General features: G+C 31.3%; 1 protein-coding gene across 1 annotated transcript in view; it reads right to left on the bottom strand.

Moving 5' to 3' along the window:
• LOC118187381 (rho GTPase-activating protein 26-like) overlaps positions 1-16,778 on the bottom strand; it is a 349,938-nt gene that overhangs the window by 138,295 nt on the left and 194,865 nt on the right. Inside the window, exons 4-5 of the mRNA XM_035357592.2 lie at positions 16,658-16,729; positions 16,410-16,511 (exon numbers count right to left, since the gene is read on the bottom strand). Of these exons, the coding sequence (XP_035213483.1) occupies positions 16,410-16,511; positions 16,658-16,729 (174 nt within the window). The remainder of the gene's footprint in view (positions 1-16,409; positions 16,512-16,657; positions 16,730-16,778) is intronic.

Raw genomic sequence — 16,778 nt, 5'->3', positions numbered from 1 at the left:
TCGTATTTTTTACCAGCATTCTCTTCACACTAGGAAGCCATCAACGCTTTCATAACAAACTGTTTTGTATTCGAATATGTAACAGCCCTTGAGATAAAATGTCCGACAAAAACCCATATCAATCGATATTTGAAATTGATCGATACTTTGAAACATATTCAAGGTAAGAAAAATCAATCGTAAATTTTTCGAATTTCTAGATGACGAAATCAAAGACAAAAGCGCAACGATACCTGATTTAAGCGGCTTTGTATACAACTGGAGATTTACTACTGTTGAATTAAATAATATTTTACGTGTGACATATTACGATCAAATGCCAACTTAACCAAACCAAAGTCTTTCAGAGTGAATTGTTTCTGAGGTCATGGACACTACTTAAAAGTTCAAACATAGATGCGTGAAAAGGGATCGTAATTCATGTTTATATTCTGAATATTTCATTGCTTGGATAAAGCTTGTTAGGAATTGTTTCTCACATTTAGAGCTTCATATTTTTAGCCCATTACATATTTTTTATCTCATAAGCTTAAATTCCAGATTTAAGTTCGGAGACATTCAAAAATGCCGTTATCTTCATGTCAGTTACGAGGGATTTTACGGTATTACTGAAATCTGTGAATTTCAAACACGCAATGCAAAAATCTCGCTAAAATTGCCGTTGACAAAAGAATACTTGTTGAGGATACCGTGAACACCTGCTTCGAACATCAATTAAGCGAAATATTATTAAAAAAACACCTTTCAGCTTCATCAGCACATAAAGCTCCAGATACTCATTATTATACGTACTCATTATAGCTTTATTTTGAAATGTGTGAAATACGGTATTTGTACACACATATACACACACATATAATGATATATATATACAGGGTGCATAGGCAAGACCCTTTAACCTGAAAATTCTACAAACGGAGAGACGTACAGCCTACAGCTATGCAAGTGAAATAACGATAAAGCAACTACGCAAAGCGACTGATTTAAACGACAGCAGCGCCCCTAGTGGTAAAATTTAGACGATAGGCATTGCAGATTGAAAACGAAAAGTGATAGAGCAAAATTTGCAATCAGAAAATCTGCAATTGGGCACTGTTGGATTTCCGAAATGTGAATATGCAGAGTAGAATCGTCGGAATAAATTGCGGACACCTTTGGGTACACAGGCGACAATTTATCTTATCCGTGTAAGCCAAATGTCGTTTCGTAGAAATTAATTGATGCTCTAAAACTGTCTAATTGGAAATTTTGCTCTATTTCTTTTCGTATTTGCAATGCCTATCTTCCAAATTTCGCCACTAGGGGTGCTGCTGTTGTTTGCATTAGGTCGGGCGTAGTCGTACTGGAGAACAAGCGGTTAATACCAGGTTGCCTGGGTCAGAGACCCTACTCCTTGTCGAACAAAAGAAGTTGTTTCGAATCATGCCAGTGAGTAACGTAACAGATAAATTCATAAAAATATGTACATATTTACATAACTTTTTTAAATAAATATTTTTAAGTTTTATAATTCAATACTCAGGAGAGCTTAAATGAGTGAATCTAGCAGACTATAGCGTATGAATATCAGATAATCATAGACCAATTAAAATGCCATCTGAGAAAGCTGAGAAGGCGGATTGAGCTGGCGTCAACCTGTAAAGACACATAATACTAAACAAGTAAAGAAATTAAAGGAGAAGTGCGAGTCTCATAGTGCTTTTAAAGGGATATGTTAAATAAAAAATTTCAGATTACATATACAAAAATCTGATGTGTACACCATAGGACCTCCTTGTACGGAATATTAAATTATACGCATTTTTTCTTGCATTTCTTTTAAAATTATTGGATTGAATTATATCTACTTCGCCGACAGCGCATAAACCACAATAGAATAAATGCATTCTTTAAAATTCACTCTAGTATTTGTTTACCATAGCGACACTCTGGCGCTATATTCACTCAACAGTATTATATTTCGTTCATATTCAAACTCAGAATGCATAAAATTTATATCATTTAAAGAATAGAATTAACTAATCGTTGACACATGTCCTATTTAAATACTATAATAAAGCTAGAACAATGTATTAAAGAAATTAAGCAAACAAAACAAAAAAGGAACAGTTTTTCACACACGATTGAGTATTTCTCATTCAATTAATTCAGTTCTCACTTCGCGAGAAAGCAAAAATACGTAAAAACTCAAAATATCTGTATTAAAAATTACGAAGTAAATCTTAAACACTTATTTCCTCGAAAAGATTTCAGAAAGGATTAAGCATGATTTAATTGGCAATAATAAATGAAGGCGGTACCTTTGTTGTTGGGAAGCTGAGTTTCTTTAGATTGGCAACAAATCCACTAGTCTGCTGTTTCAAATGTAAACAATCAATGGCCGCCATAAAAAAAAGGCTTAGCGGCACTTAAACAACTTTAAAATTGTTGATAATTCTAAAAATATTGCACACAGATTTACTAAAGGCATAAAAACCTTAACAGGAAGATAAAAACAACATAATTCAATCATTTTTAAAGCAAAAAATGTACAATTTACAAACATATAAGAATAAAGAAGCTGAGCTCACTGAGCCGGGTAACAGAGTGGATATATATATAAATATATTTATATACGTTTGGTGCGGCCGATTGCAACCAAAATACAAGGTGCACATCTACATGTTATAGCAGTCCTATATACAAAATTTCAACGTTCTTGAGGCTACTCGTTTTTGAATTATGCGAGATACGTACGTACATACGTTCGTACAGACGCCGCGAAAAATTATCTTCAGAATTAAGTTTAAAGCAGTTTTATAATTTTTTTTTGGAGGAAACGAGTCTTTTATTCTGTCCTTACGTACAGATATCACGCAAAAACATCGTTAAAGTGCATTCGATAGCGGTCAAAATGGATATTTTCGTTGAAATATGCTGCTGCCTGAAACTTTTCGCGATTACAATATTCCCTTTTTACTTCGTACAAGGAAGTAATAAGGGTACAAATCGAAGTAAAGAAATATTATAAACAAATTTTCCGAGATAGTTACTGAGAATGGCCATAGGCCGCTTGCTATTGTTTGTTATCGTTAACGTCATAATCATACAACCGGATAACTGTGTTGTTAATGTGTTTGAGTTTGTCATAGGTTAAAATATTTTAACTGTTCTATACGTTCCTCGTGAATTTTTTGATTTTTAACATACCACGGCGAGTTGGTTCGGACGTAGTCGCTTTACTATATCGTTACCTCACTTGCATAGCTGTAGCTCTCTCCGTTAGCAAGAATTGTCAGGTTAAAGAATTTTCCTATGCACCCTACATAAATGTATGTATCGGTTCAATTAGCACCTTTCCATATAATAATTTTAATTTGGCAACAGACGTTTAAGTAGAATAGTATTTGAAGACGTTTTAAAAGTGATAGAAAATAGATTCAATAATTATATCGTCAAAAACTACAAAATAAGAATATAAAGAAAGAAAGAAATACTGGTACATTTTATACACGAAATATTTAGGGACTGCTTCAAATGGAATACATAACACCACAATAAAATAGTGCCCATTCTCAAGTATAAATATTTCATGATCTTTTTTCCTAACTTATTTTTAAATCAAAATTTAATCCTTATTTAGAAATTCAAGCGCGCTAACTTGAAGAACAACATCCACCTACAACTTCATCCCACATATCGAAACTTTGACCTTATCTAACCTCACTAACATAAGATAAAACTTTACATACGACTCAATGCGTGGTTGTTGCTCAACGCGCATTTTAATAATTTCTCAGTTTCACAACAAGTTACCCAAACATAACTAACAGGTGCAGCTAATCTGTTACGAAAATAATAAAAACAAACGTATTATATTAATTAAAGAATACTTTTTTAAACATAATCTGTATCAAAAATTTCAAAATATAACTTTTTAATTGACACTTTTTATAATGTCTAAAGAGGCGTTAGCCTAGAAGGTCCATTTTGGGCACTGCTAGATTTCCGAAATGTGAATATGCAGAGTAAAATCATCGGCATAAATTGCGGACATCTTTGGGTACACAGGTGACAATTTATCTTATCCGTGTGAACCAAATGTCGTTTCGTACGGCAATTTGCGTCCGTTCACTATAAATGGCCATTTCACTTTTCAAATTGTTGCCATCAAATATTATCGCCCTTAAAGAAATTAATTTATAACTGTTTCTCGCTTTGTGAAAAAACAACCGTACCTAGAGCCATCAAATTTTAAATAAGGTAGTCCTCTACCCAAATATGGGCACCTGGGAGTCCGAATTCGGAATTTGTTTTGTTGCCTATTTCATATATTATAAAACTTTAACGAATTTTTAATTAAGAAACTCAACCAAAGCGAGCAGTGGCAACACTGTTCAAGTAAATACGTATACTGTTGTAATTTTTGTCTTAGATGTGTAAAGTATAAATACTGTTTACATATTTAAAACATTCTTGCACCCGCATACACGAAAATTCCTACGGGCAAATCCTACTTCGCAGTTTTTCAGCTTTCGCGGAAGGTTCTGGTCCCCATTAAGCACGAAATACGAGAGATCACCGTGTTCTTAATTTTATTTGAAAGTTTTACTATTTAAAATTTACCCTAAATGGAGATCAAACATTTTCGAGATTTCAGACTCCTGTATCCGCACATATAATGAAAAAATTGAAAAAGATCTAATTCCCACCCTTCCTACAGATAGAAAAAGGCCTAGGGAAAGGAACAATTCTACACTCAATGTAATTCAAATGCAAGGAAAAAAAAGGCATCAATATTAAAATATACAATTAGCTCCACCAAATTAGACTACCTTTGATTTTTATATATATATATATATATATATATATAAAAAAAAAAAAAAAAAAAAAAAAAAAAAAAAAAAAAAGATTCGACGATGACTGACATAGGTTCTTTCTTCTTCAGGAGAGGAGGAGGAAGATTTTGCACAGGCTGAGCAAAAAGGCAAAAAAATAGGAAATAGGCTGAGGTGAAAGAAGAAATTAATATGTCGGTCGAGCCCAATGATTAGAAGGAATTCTGCCAGCTCTTGCTTTCAAAATTTTGTGGACAAAGGAAGGCAAGAATGGTTATCGAATTTTAGAATACCAATATATTTTTGATATAGGATTTAAGAGAGTAAGCAGAAAAAGCAGATGGAGGTGATATAGCAGATTAAGGCTTAGTGGGTCAGTAGAATATATAAACAAGTTGCCAAGCGATATGAGTGTATAAACTGATTTTAAATTTAACATCAGCATAGCATTGTACAAAGTTTGCCAATTGTCTCATAAAATGTTAAAATAAATCTTTAAAACATTTCAAACAGATAATCCTACGTATATTTATTTTATTCTTATTTTAAATATATTCTATACAAAACATATTAAAAGTATTAATTTTTTTTTTTTTTTAAACAGTATACTCTAAGTATACTGCTCAATTGTGTTAAACAAATTCTTTAAAAATAAACTTTTAAATAATTAATTTTCAAAAATTCTTTATTCACTGTAACCGTACATTAATAGCACGAACTGTACCAAACACATTCACCACTCACACTTGGGAGACACTATGGTACTTACGTAATAACGCCACCGCAGCTGCAGATTTGGCGGTTTTTATGTGCCGCTAATCTACACCTAAAATTTTTGCGACAAATCATAAATTAAAACACTTTATTTAAAATCAAAGTAGTCAATCGGATTTCGGTAGGAAATGGGCAGATATAGAGTTTAACATGTCTTTTGTTCCTCTATTTAGCACTGCCCCACATTCTATCAACTGTTTGTGTATGAACTCCCGTATCATGATTAATAAAATTGTATTAATGATTAACTTTAGCATGTAGGAATCCTTCTTTTTCTATTCTATTTGTTTGGTAACCTTTCCAACTGTCAGGTGTGTGTTGTGTGATTATGGCAAAGCCTCGAGGACTATCTGCCTAAGGGAAGGAATGCCTTCGTGGAGGACTTTCTAAGGGAATTGGCTCGTATAACACGTTACACATGGGAAAACCCACAAAAACGCCCATCCAGCCAGCCCGTTCGCGGGATTCGACCCTCGGACCGAACTACCAGTGTTCAGCGACTTTATCGCTGGGCCGCTGGTGGGCATTTCCAACTGTCAGAATCAATTGTGCTACCATCTGAAATGTTTTCAATAATTTTATTAAGAAGGGTAGAGCCAGTTTTATTAGGAACAGTGACAGCAAACGAAGCTTTTGTTTCTTTACATATACCACCAAACACCTACTATTCGGATAATACTCAACCACAATTATTTTTACGCTTAGTAAACAAACTTTCATCACTTCCACAATGCAATCTGGTCCACCTATCTTCTTGTTTGGTTTATTCTCCATATCCAAGACACATAATTCACGCATGTAATTGTTCCAATCTATAACAGATCTATCCGATAAATCAAGTTGCTTTTCACAAATTTAATCGACGTCAACTCCTCGCACCAGCAGTATATGAATCTCAAAGCTGAACAAAATGGAATTCTGCTTCCTTCAAACCAGTTGTCTTTTCTAAGTCCCACTTGCTGATCACACTGTCTTAAATGACATTTCCAAAACGTACGTTTACCAAAATAAAGTTTCATATCATGCGAATTGGCACAGGCACATTTTCGTTTTTTTGGTAAAATATCTCGCTCCTGAAAAAAAAAAATTGCATCTTCTGTGTTTGGCAAATCCCAAAGACGCATTTTCGTAGCACTAAAAAATGGCGTCAAAAGTCAGCAAACAACAAGGCAAAAAGGTATCCAAAAAAGATAACCCTGCGTGCAAACAACAGGATTGCTCTTTATGTACCGACACTATTTATAGTAAATGAACACAGCTTCCTCCCCTTTTCACTACACTCATGGATTCAATCGAAATTTTAAGAAAATGTTCTACTTCTTTTCCTTCTATAGCTCCATTTTTCTTTCTTTTCTATAGGCCCATTTTTCTTTCATTTGGGCCTTTTCAAAAAAAAAAAAAAAAAAAAAAAACATTTTTTCTTCCTGGCCTTTTGAATTCTTATAAATGGTACGAAGTTCAGTAGTTGCTTGCTAAGTTCTTTTTTACAATGATTTAAAAGGCAAAAAGCAAAAGCAAGAATCAATTTTTTTTCATATATAACACCTTTATTATTCTTTGTAGCGTTCACTAACTCCTTACTGATTTCAGGCAATAATAACACTTCGAAAACCAAACTGAAACTCTAGGTGAAGTGAAAGTAGCACTTATTATTTAGTAGAAGTAGTTGTAGTTATTATGACCAATAATAACTCCTTTGAAACCACGAAAAAATTGCCCCCCCCCCTTTTTATATACTTTTCCTTCGCACCTAAGCTTGATTTTTTGCCCATTAAGATCTTCTATCATCGTGGTTCTTTTTATTTTTTTTAATTGAAACTAATGGCAAAAAATTTGTAGTCTTGAATTTATTCTAGCTGTCAAGTTTAACAATTTTTTTCCTCAAATGAAGAGCAATATAAGCAGATGCAACCACTCAAAATTTTATATTCTACAAGCTAAATTCTGTAATACAGCATTTTCTCCTCATAACGTTCAGGAATGATATTTACTTTATTAAGACAGCGACTGATTGAGAAAAACATTACCTGTTGTGGAAAAACTACAATTATATAGATTATCTTGTTTCTGTTTTACAACTTTGTTTTTGCGGATTATGCTGGCGCCATCTAGTGGCGATAAACTTGACTAAAACATACATTCTTATTTTGTGTCATTGCGATACCTAAGACTCGCCAAATAAAGCTGAAATCACTTCCATGCAATTCAAAATCATTTCTCAAAGCTACAGATTCTCTCATGATTAAAGGAAAGGCTTTTGTTGAGACTTTACTACATTTTCACAATAGTATATCAGCAAAACTTCAAAAATATGATTTTTAAAAATTACTTTTTTTATTTTGTTTATTACTTTCTAAAAGTTTATGACAAAAACACTTTTTATTATACTTTTTTCCCCCTGATTTTTTTTTATTTGGATAAATATTCGTATTCCTCTAAATCCGCTGTGGAAAAAAACTTATATGCATTGGATATAAGTTTTTAAACTTATTTAATATTATTTTAAAACTGAAATTTAACAGTCATCAATGTTGGAAAGAATATCATAACAATTAATTATTTCATAAACTAAAACATGATTATTTTAAACTGGTTAATTATCCTCTTTAACAGCAATATCGTTATTTTTCTCCTCCTCATTCTGAGCAGCTTTTTATCTACTTATTATTTTACATAACTGCTTATGTTTGCATGTAGTATTATACTCTACTCCCACACCATCTGAATAGCTTACTACAGTTCATTGCAGTAAGTTGTTTAGAAATATAATTTGCACTTATATTTTGAATGTCATCTAGTTTTTACACTCTTCAGATAAAATGTAATAATATGCATAAAACACACAATAAAAAGAATGAAAATTGTTATAGTCACTGTTATTTCTTGCCTATTCTAATGTAAAAAAATTCCTCAGACTTAAATGACTCACAATTATATAATATATATTTTACATACTTTTATATATATGTAACATATTTAATTTTGATGCTAACATTTATTATTCTATTTACGACTCTTTATCAATAATATATGATTTATTTTGTAACTGTCAGATGTAGATTAAGCAATTCTCTGTGTATCAATTGTAAGAAATGAGTTACAAGGTTATAATACTGTGTATCAGGAAAATGTAACAAAGTTTTTTTAAGGTACAGAGTATTGATATACTATATTGTAATAAGTTATGAATAAATAGTAACTACAAATTTAAATAATGATAATAGTAATTTATAAAAACTTATAACATCAATAAATTTTCATAATTAACAGACTGAAACCAAATTCTTTTTAAACATATTTATCCTCTAGTTTATTTGTAAAAAGACTCATTCTTTGTTGTGTTTATTAAATATCATAAATTACGAACCAGCTGCTTTTGACTGCTGTGTGTTGTAATTATTTAAGGAGTTTGACAAAAGCAAATTTGAAACTAAACTTTTATATACAATTAGAGAGAAATATGGAATAACAGGTTATAATAAATATGCATATTTAATTAATCATAACATATTATAGTTTCAGAACACCTACATATCAGAGCATGCCTCATAACATCATCTCAAAGATGAGAATAGATATGTACACATAAAATGATCTGATTATTAATGATTTGATTAATTGAGTTTAATTTCCATTTTTCAAGTAATTAACTGTATAATGTATTTAAAAACTTAACTAGAGAATTCTCTGCTTGATAATAAAAATTACATATGCTGATTTTTTTCCTTAAATGATGAACTTTTTCCAATCTAAATGCTGCACATCCCTTTCTACATACATACATGCACATAGCACACATGATAACTTTGAATTAAAATAATAGAGTTTTTCAAGCTGTACTAAATTAATGTTCAAGGGTAGATATATAAATAAAAACAGAAAATATGAGGCTATAAAATTATTCAAATATTACAGTACAAAACATTCAATTTAAAATCGACTCAGGAGTACATTAAATTTCTTAACTGTTAAAAATATTAAGCTAAGAGCAGATCATGTCACAGGGTTGCCCACAAGCAGAAAGAAGAATATTAAAATTCAATCCATATCACCCACATGTTTCTGCGTGAAATTTTTTATCTTGCATATCTTTACTTCAAAGCTAATTTTAAATTAAATGCATTGTATAAAGAAACAAACAATAAAAGCAACAAATTAGTATTTGGAGAATTTTCCCACTAATATTAACTCTGTTTTATTAAATGAATGTTTACTGAACCCTGTATTGACTCCTTATTCTTAAAAGTAAAATGAGACTACATACTTTGAAAAATAAATAAATAAAAGCTGACAGGAACACAGGAAGTGCAAATTAAAGAATATCTGTCACTTAAATTTTTAAAAGCAAGCTTATGCATATACATTGCAACATCATCTCAAAATATATATCCAGTAATGTAGTATGATATCAAAATTTGAATACTACTACTGTACTCAAAGCGCTGTTGCTTATCTTACTTCCGATTCTTGTCAAACAGGTCAAAACGATTTCAGGAAAACTTAACAAATGAAATAAACTGAAAACATAAAATAAAATCATTTAGCAAAAATTAACAATTTGAATGCCTTTAGTAAAGAATTAAGACATTTTCACATCCTATCCAAAAGGCTTTTCTGGAACCTTTTCTTGTAACATAAATACCAAACAGGATTATTTTTTGATAAATTTGATGTATCACTATCTACTCTAGTTAGCTGCCCTTTGAGATTACTGGCGATAACAGTGTTAAAACAGAACTCAAATATCTTTCAGTAAATTACACTTAATACTGATACAAATACAAGTAGTTCAGCAAGGTCTTTATTTCACTGTTCAAGTATGCTCTGAGATTTCATGTTCATTAATGATTTCTCTATGTTACATAAATTCTCTTTTTCATTATCATTAATCTTATTAGCATAAAAAAAAAGTTTTCAGAGCTTCAAAAGCTAATACTGCCTCACAAAAAGTAGGAATTGGTTCTGGTTCATGATTATCATCATAATCATCATCTTCCTCTTTAACTGCATCTGTTTCATCACACAAATCACTGATCATATCAGCTTCACATGTGATAATATTTTTGTCACAATTAACATATGTTTCAAAATCAATTTTTTGTTCACTGAATTTATACCAGTCCAAGAAATCAGTATCTAACTCACCACATGTTTCAGATAACACTTCTGGATGATACCGATACAATTCTGCTTGTTTTTTAAAACCATAAATACATTTTGTAAAACTGTTCTTAATAGATATGGGTGTAACCCGTTGCCATGCAGCTAGGATAAAATGCATTGCTTCTAGGAGATTTATGTTTAAATTTTCTCGATTATATATACCAACGTTCATGTAACAAACTGCTTTTTGAATTAGGAGTTTTCTATAATTTTGTTTAAAGTACATTATAATATCTGTACTCAAGGGAGTTTTCATATCATTAGATGGATAAGTAACCACTTTTACATGATTTAAATTTAAACCATTTACCAAATGAGATTCGCAGTTATGTACGAAAAGTAAAATTTTCCGCCCTTGAGCTTTCATAGCTGCATTGAATGTTGTTAAAAATTCCTGAAAAACTGTAACTGTCATCAGTGCTTTGTTGTTACTTTTATATTTAACCGGAAATGTCTGAATACCTTTTAGGCACCTGAGATTTGATGATTTTCCTATGACTAATGGTTCAAGTTTATGGCTACCATCACTGTTAGCACACAATAATACTGTTATTCTTTCACTACATAACTTTCCATCACGGCACATCCTGTCTTGGACATCTGGAGTTTCATCAGGAAAACATCTATAAAACAAAGCTGTTTCATTGGCACCGTAAATATCTTTTGCTGTATAATCTTTAATGATATCTGCTGACACTTCAGGAATATCTGTTTCCCTTGCAGCTTTTTCACATGCTAATTTTTTGAAGACAAGTCCATGACGGTTTTTGAATCTTGAGATCCAGCCATTAGATGCTTTAAAATCAGTAATGTTAATATCAGAAGCTATTTGTTTTGCTTTTTCTCTTACAATTGACCCATCAACTGGTATGTTGTATAACTGCAGCTGTTGATACCAGTCATATAATATGTTTTCAAGTTCGGCATACTTGGATTCTTTATTAGTTTTGCGTTTCGTAGATAAATTTCCAAGTTTTTCATACTGTTTCTTTACCATTTCTTTTTTTGCCAAGATAGAGTTTAATGTAGAAGGTGCAAGATTAAGTCTTTTGGCAAGATCCACTCTTTTTTCATGAGGATTCTTTTCCGCTTCCTGAATAATAAGCAATCTTTCTTGAACAGTGCGTACATTTTTTACCTTATATGACATCATCTTATGTGCAGTGCAAAGCTTCTTCAACAACAAATTTAATCCATTGCATTTACTAGAAATATACTGTTATTACAGGTAAGAGGAAATATTCCAGTTCAATAGTATGAAATCACAGTAACTACAGTGCTAGTTTCTAACTAGCACACCTTTTTCAAGAAAGCTCCATACGGGTCAACACACCTGAGGTATAGTTTATTATGCGTAATAACTAATTTATTAAATAAGTACGATTATCATACACGAATGATGTAATTAATTACTATCTCTGAGATAAAATAGAGGCTATCTGGAAATCTCCAGATAATACGTTCGGAATGTTTACACATTAAAGTCCAAAATTACGGAATATCAACACGGCTGGAACCGATAATCAGGGATTTCTCCAATGGCGGCGAGTAATGCGGGTATTTCCTCCCCTTTAGGAAGAAACTTTACAAAATAAGTGGCGCATTGGTGCTGCCATCTATTGGCTTTATTTTATACTAAACTTTTAAGTCTGTAAGGTCTTGGAGATTCTAGTAGAATAAAATCTTTGATTATCCGATTTAACAAACTTTTATATTGATATTTAAATATTATTTTATTTATAATTAAGGATTTTTACAATATAAATATAGTTGTTAACTCAAATGATTGAAATAAATTCAAGTAATTTTTTCAATTACTTGAGTAAGAATTTTATGTACAAATTAAAGTCATTTTTACATCTAACTCTGTAAAGAACAATAAATTTCAGAATCAAATGCAAGTGTAAATACCTTCACAGAAAATAAAACAACTGCTTAAGATAAAAAAAAATTCATTCTACCACAATTATATGAGAGATTATATATGTCACAGAAAGTAAGAGGATAAAAAAATTAAAAGCTTAAATTCAAAATATTATAATTTTCATTACTGCTGATGTTATGCGTTAATTTTATGTCACAGCTCCATTTAAAAATTCATTTTAGAATGGAGCTGTGACATAAAATCAACGCATATTTGTTTTGCAATTAATGCAGTATCATGCTTGATATCAATGATTTAGAATATGATGACAAGCTATTACAAAAGTACAGGTTTACAGAATTTAAAAAAAAAAGGGGGGGATGATAAATTCATTCCTTTTTTTCTTCTGGATAACAATAAAAATGATACATGAGAATGTTAAATGTCAATAACTGTCAAGAAGCAAAAGTGGTAGAATTAAATATCTCTCATACACATACGACCAATATAACTGCAGACACTTTTTTTTTTAAATCTGCTTTAATAATTTTTTGCCATGAAAATATTTAATAAATAACTTTGAAAATTTTACAAATACACAAGTTTCATAATAACTATAATACTATCTTCTTGTTATTTAGCATAAATAACACACTTTTCTCAAGAAAATATTTCAAATTCGACATGATATATATATAGCACGAAGTCTGAAATCTAGAGGTCCAATATCCGGAATGATCTACTGTCTAGACCTCCGGACCACCGACCAAAATAAGCAAATAAAAATAAACAAACAAAATAATAAAAATATCTCCCCTTGCAAAATCTAGGAATGGAGAATATAATAACGGCAAGAAGCAGGTGTGCCGCAAATGGGATTTTTCCACAGACTAATTGAGATTCTTGCAAGTTACTTTTAAACATGTACCAGGTTGGGAGTCGCACCATAACCAATAATAATGCGTTGGTTGACTTAGCTTTCTTGTTGGCCAACAGCCCTTTCGCCCTTTGAGTGATTGTAAGGAGAGGACACGGTCGGCGCTATGCATTTTGCTGCCGGGTACAGTCTCTATGAGTCCTAAATTTTGCTGCCCGGTTTGAGCCACTGATCTGGCTTCCGTCCCGGGTATAACGGGTATACCTATACGCAATTGGATGCCAACCCCGCGGATATTTATTGTACTATATAAAAGATGTACATGGGTACGGTTACAGGTTACAGGGCCCTTGATGTCTTGGTTACATGTTATTGTCGACAGAGAATAAGGGATTATTAATATAAGAGACACATAGATTATACAATAATTTGAAGCTATTAAGACTGTACATTTGAAGCTATTAGGACTGTACATGAGCTATTTTTGCATGAAGATGTTTGAGTGTGAATATCAATGTGTCAGTTGCATGCAATACCCACCATTGGTGCCCAAATTCCGACGACCTCAGACTTTGTATTTAAATTAAATTATTTTTTCCATTTAAAAGATTATTTGAAATTTATTACTTATGAATTTCAATTTTTGTTTTTGTGAAAAATTGGTTCTAAATTTGGTACTTCTTACTATGTATTTACTGATCATTTTTCAGCAGCTTAATGAGCCAAAATACTAGGCATGATAATATTATGTTTTTTAAAAAAAATCGTCTTGTAATTATATATATATATAAACTTTCTGCGCATGCGTCAACGCATGCGAATAGTACCTTTACACATGCGCATATGCGTCTACGCATGCGCATAATACGTTTACGCATGCGCGTTTAATGTATAATGGATGGTATAAGCTAAGCTAAAACTATCTAATTATCTATTTCAGTTAATGTTGCAGATTGCGTTGTTCCTTAATCTTCTAATTGGATCCGGCTTATTATTTGCAAACTGTTAGAGCAATTTTATAAAAGTAAGCTTGAACTTTCGACTATGTCAAAAAGAATTTCCGATTCTGGAGCTACCAAAGCATCTACAAAGCGAAAACATGTTTCGATGTCTATCAAACAAAAAGTGGAATTGCTGCAAAAAATGGATAAAGGCATATCCTTTGATTCTCTAATCATTCCGAAATATGTTTATCAATTTCACGCTGCTCTGTGGGGGGGGGGGGACGTAACGGCGCGCAATGAAGTGGAAGCTGATCTGTCAGCACTATCCTTATCTTCAGAGCAGATGTTTTTATTTTATTCGGCTTATCATTCCTTACTAAATATAGTATTTCATCTCGATGTACTCTGCCTTTGATATGATTTAAATCAAATTCCTCGTCATTATAAATATCACGAATACACATCAAATAGTTTTCTGGTTGCAATTTTCTAATTTCGACTACGCGTAATGTATGCTTTACGCATGAGCGCGTTGAAAGAAATGTTTAATAAAATAAACAAATAAATATTAAGCTTTTTTTTTGTAAATTTTGATACCCTTTAGATCATAATTGCTCTTTATTTCATAAATTACGGTTTCATATTTTTAATTTTATAATTTCTGCATGCCATCTTACCATATTTAAACTGATGATCTATAATCCGGAAAAACCGATAATCCGGAATCGCCGAAGTCCCGACGAGTCTGGATTAAAGACTTTCGACTGAATATATATATATATATATATATATATATAATCAAATTAGTGAAATGGAAATACTCCTATCAAAAGCGCAAATTAGGCCAAAGCTAGGAGAATTTCAATTTTAAGTTAATATCTATCCCAGTCTACAAAGAAACTGAACTATCAATTCAAAAAAGTACAAAAAATAAATTCAAAATAAATAATTTTGAAAAAGAACTAACATTTGTAAAAGAAAAACAAAAAGGTGAAGAAGGGAAGTAAAAAGAAAAATTCTCTGCCAAGCATTAGCTAATAGTAGCTGTAAAGCAAATTTAATGAAAATTTGAGAATTAAAGAAAAAAGAACAATCGAAAAGCCAGTAGTGAGACAATAGCGACTCATCGGGGGGGGGGGGGGAATTAGCTTATCTCACGCTCTCCCTAATCGCTCAGACATCGTGTTACGTCCTTGTCGTACATAGAAGGATGCGTATAATTTTTACTTCCATTCTTCACTTCTTCCTCTTTTTATTTATTTATTTATGTATTTTTTAATTTAATTCTTTCTCAAAATTATTTATTTTCAGTTTATTTTTGTATTTTTTGGAATTGATACTTCAATTGCTTTGTAGATTGGAACTAATGTTGACTTCAAATTGAAATTCCTAGTTTTGGTTTAATTTGCACTTTTTATAGGAGTATTTCCTTTTCATTATTTTGATTATTATTGAAATCATTGCAGCAAAGGCGCCGCATTTAAAAAATAGTTCTACTTTCCATTTTATTTACGTTATGTTATGTATATATATATGTGCCTCGCGAAAAGTTATTTAATAGGATTTGGTAATAAGCCGAAGTTAACATAATAAATACATTACCTACTTTAAACAGCACATCAGAAAGAAAAAATGAAATTCTGAGGTATGAGGTCTTTTTTTTTTTTTTTTTTTTTTTAGATTAACAAAAAGTTTAGGCACAATGTGAAAAATAGATTGTACTTCTTTCTTTATGAATTAACAGAACATGACTAACAGTAATAGCATTCGATAAGATTCAAATAACTTATTAAACAGTAACAACAAAAATGAGGCTAAAACTTAATTCTGCTTACAAGGCTGATATACTCTTTTTATATTTGATAAGTAGGAATTTCTTTTCTGTGTCACATAAAAAATGGCTAATAAAGTATTGGTTTCCGAAAGTTACAATATTCCAATGTGTTGAGTTTTAAAATGATTAATCTTACTTCTTGTAACTGGTTTCCGCTCTTTTTTGTAGATAAATTCAAATGTCGATCTTGAGACTGAAAAAATTTAGCTGTTTCTTTGTCAAATTTCTTTTTCCTCTCCTACAGAAGCAAAGGAAAAAAAAAATCTTTTAACATCATTTCATAATACAATTTCAAAGAAATATCCTTACGTATAAAGAAATCTTCAAATTCAATATCCTTACGTATAAAGAAATCTTGGAATGTAAAATGTATAAAAGTAATACCTTTGCTCCTCCAATATATTCTTTCCTAAAATTTTCAATAGGGTCGATAAATGCAGCTTGAGCTTGTTCTAACTGCAAGACAGGAAAAAATTAATGATTCATGATATTGCAGTGCATGAGC

This window comes from Stegodyphus dumicola, chromosome 9 (genome assembly GCF_044657685.1).
Source record: "Stegodyphus dumicola isolate Sdum_Otavi_A_Nest chromosome 9, ASM4465768v1".
NCBI lineage: Eukaryota > Metazoa > Arthropoda > Arachnida > Araneae > Eresidae > Stegodyphus > Stegodyphus dumicola.
This window is presented reverse-complemented; position numbering and strand designations above follow the sequence as displayed.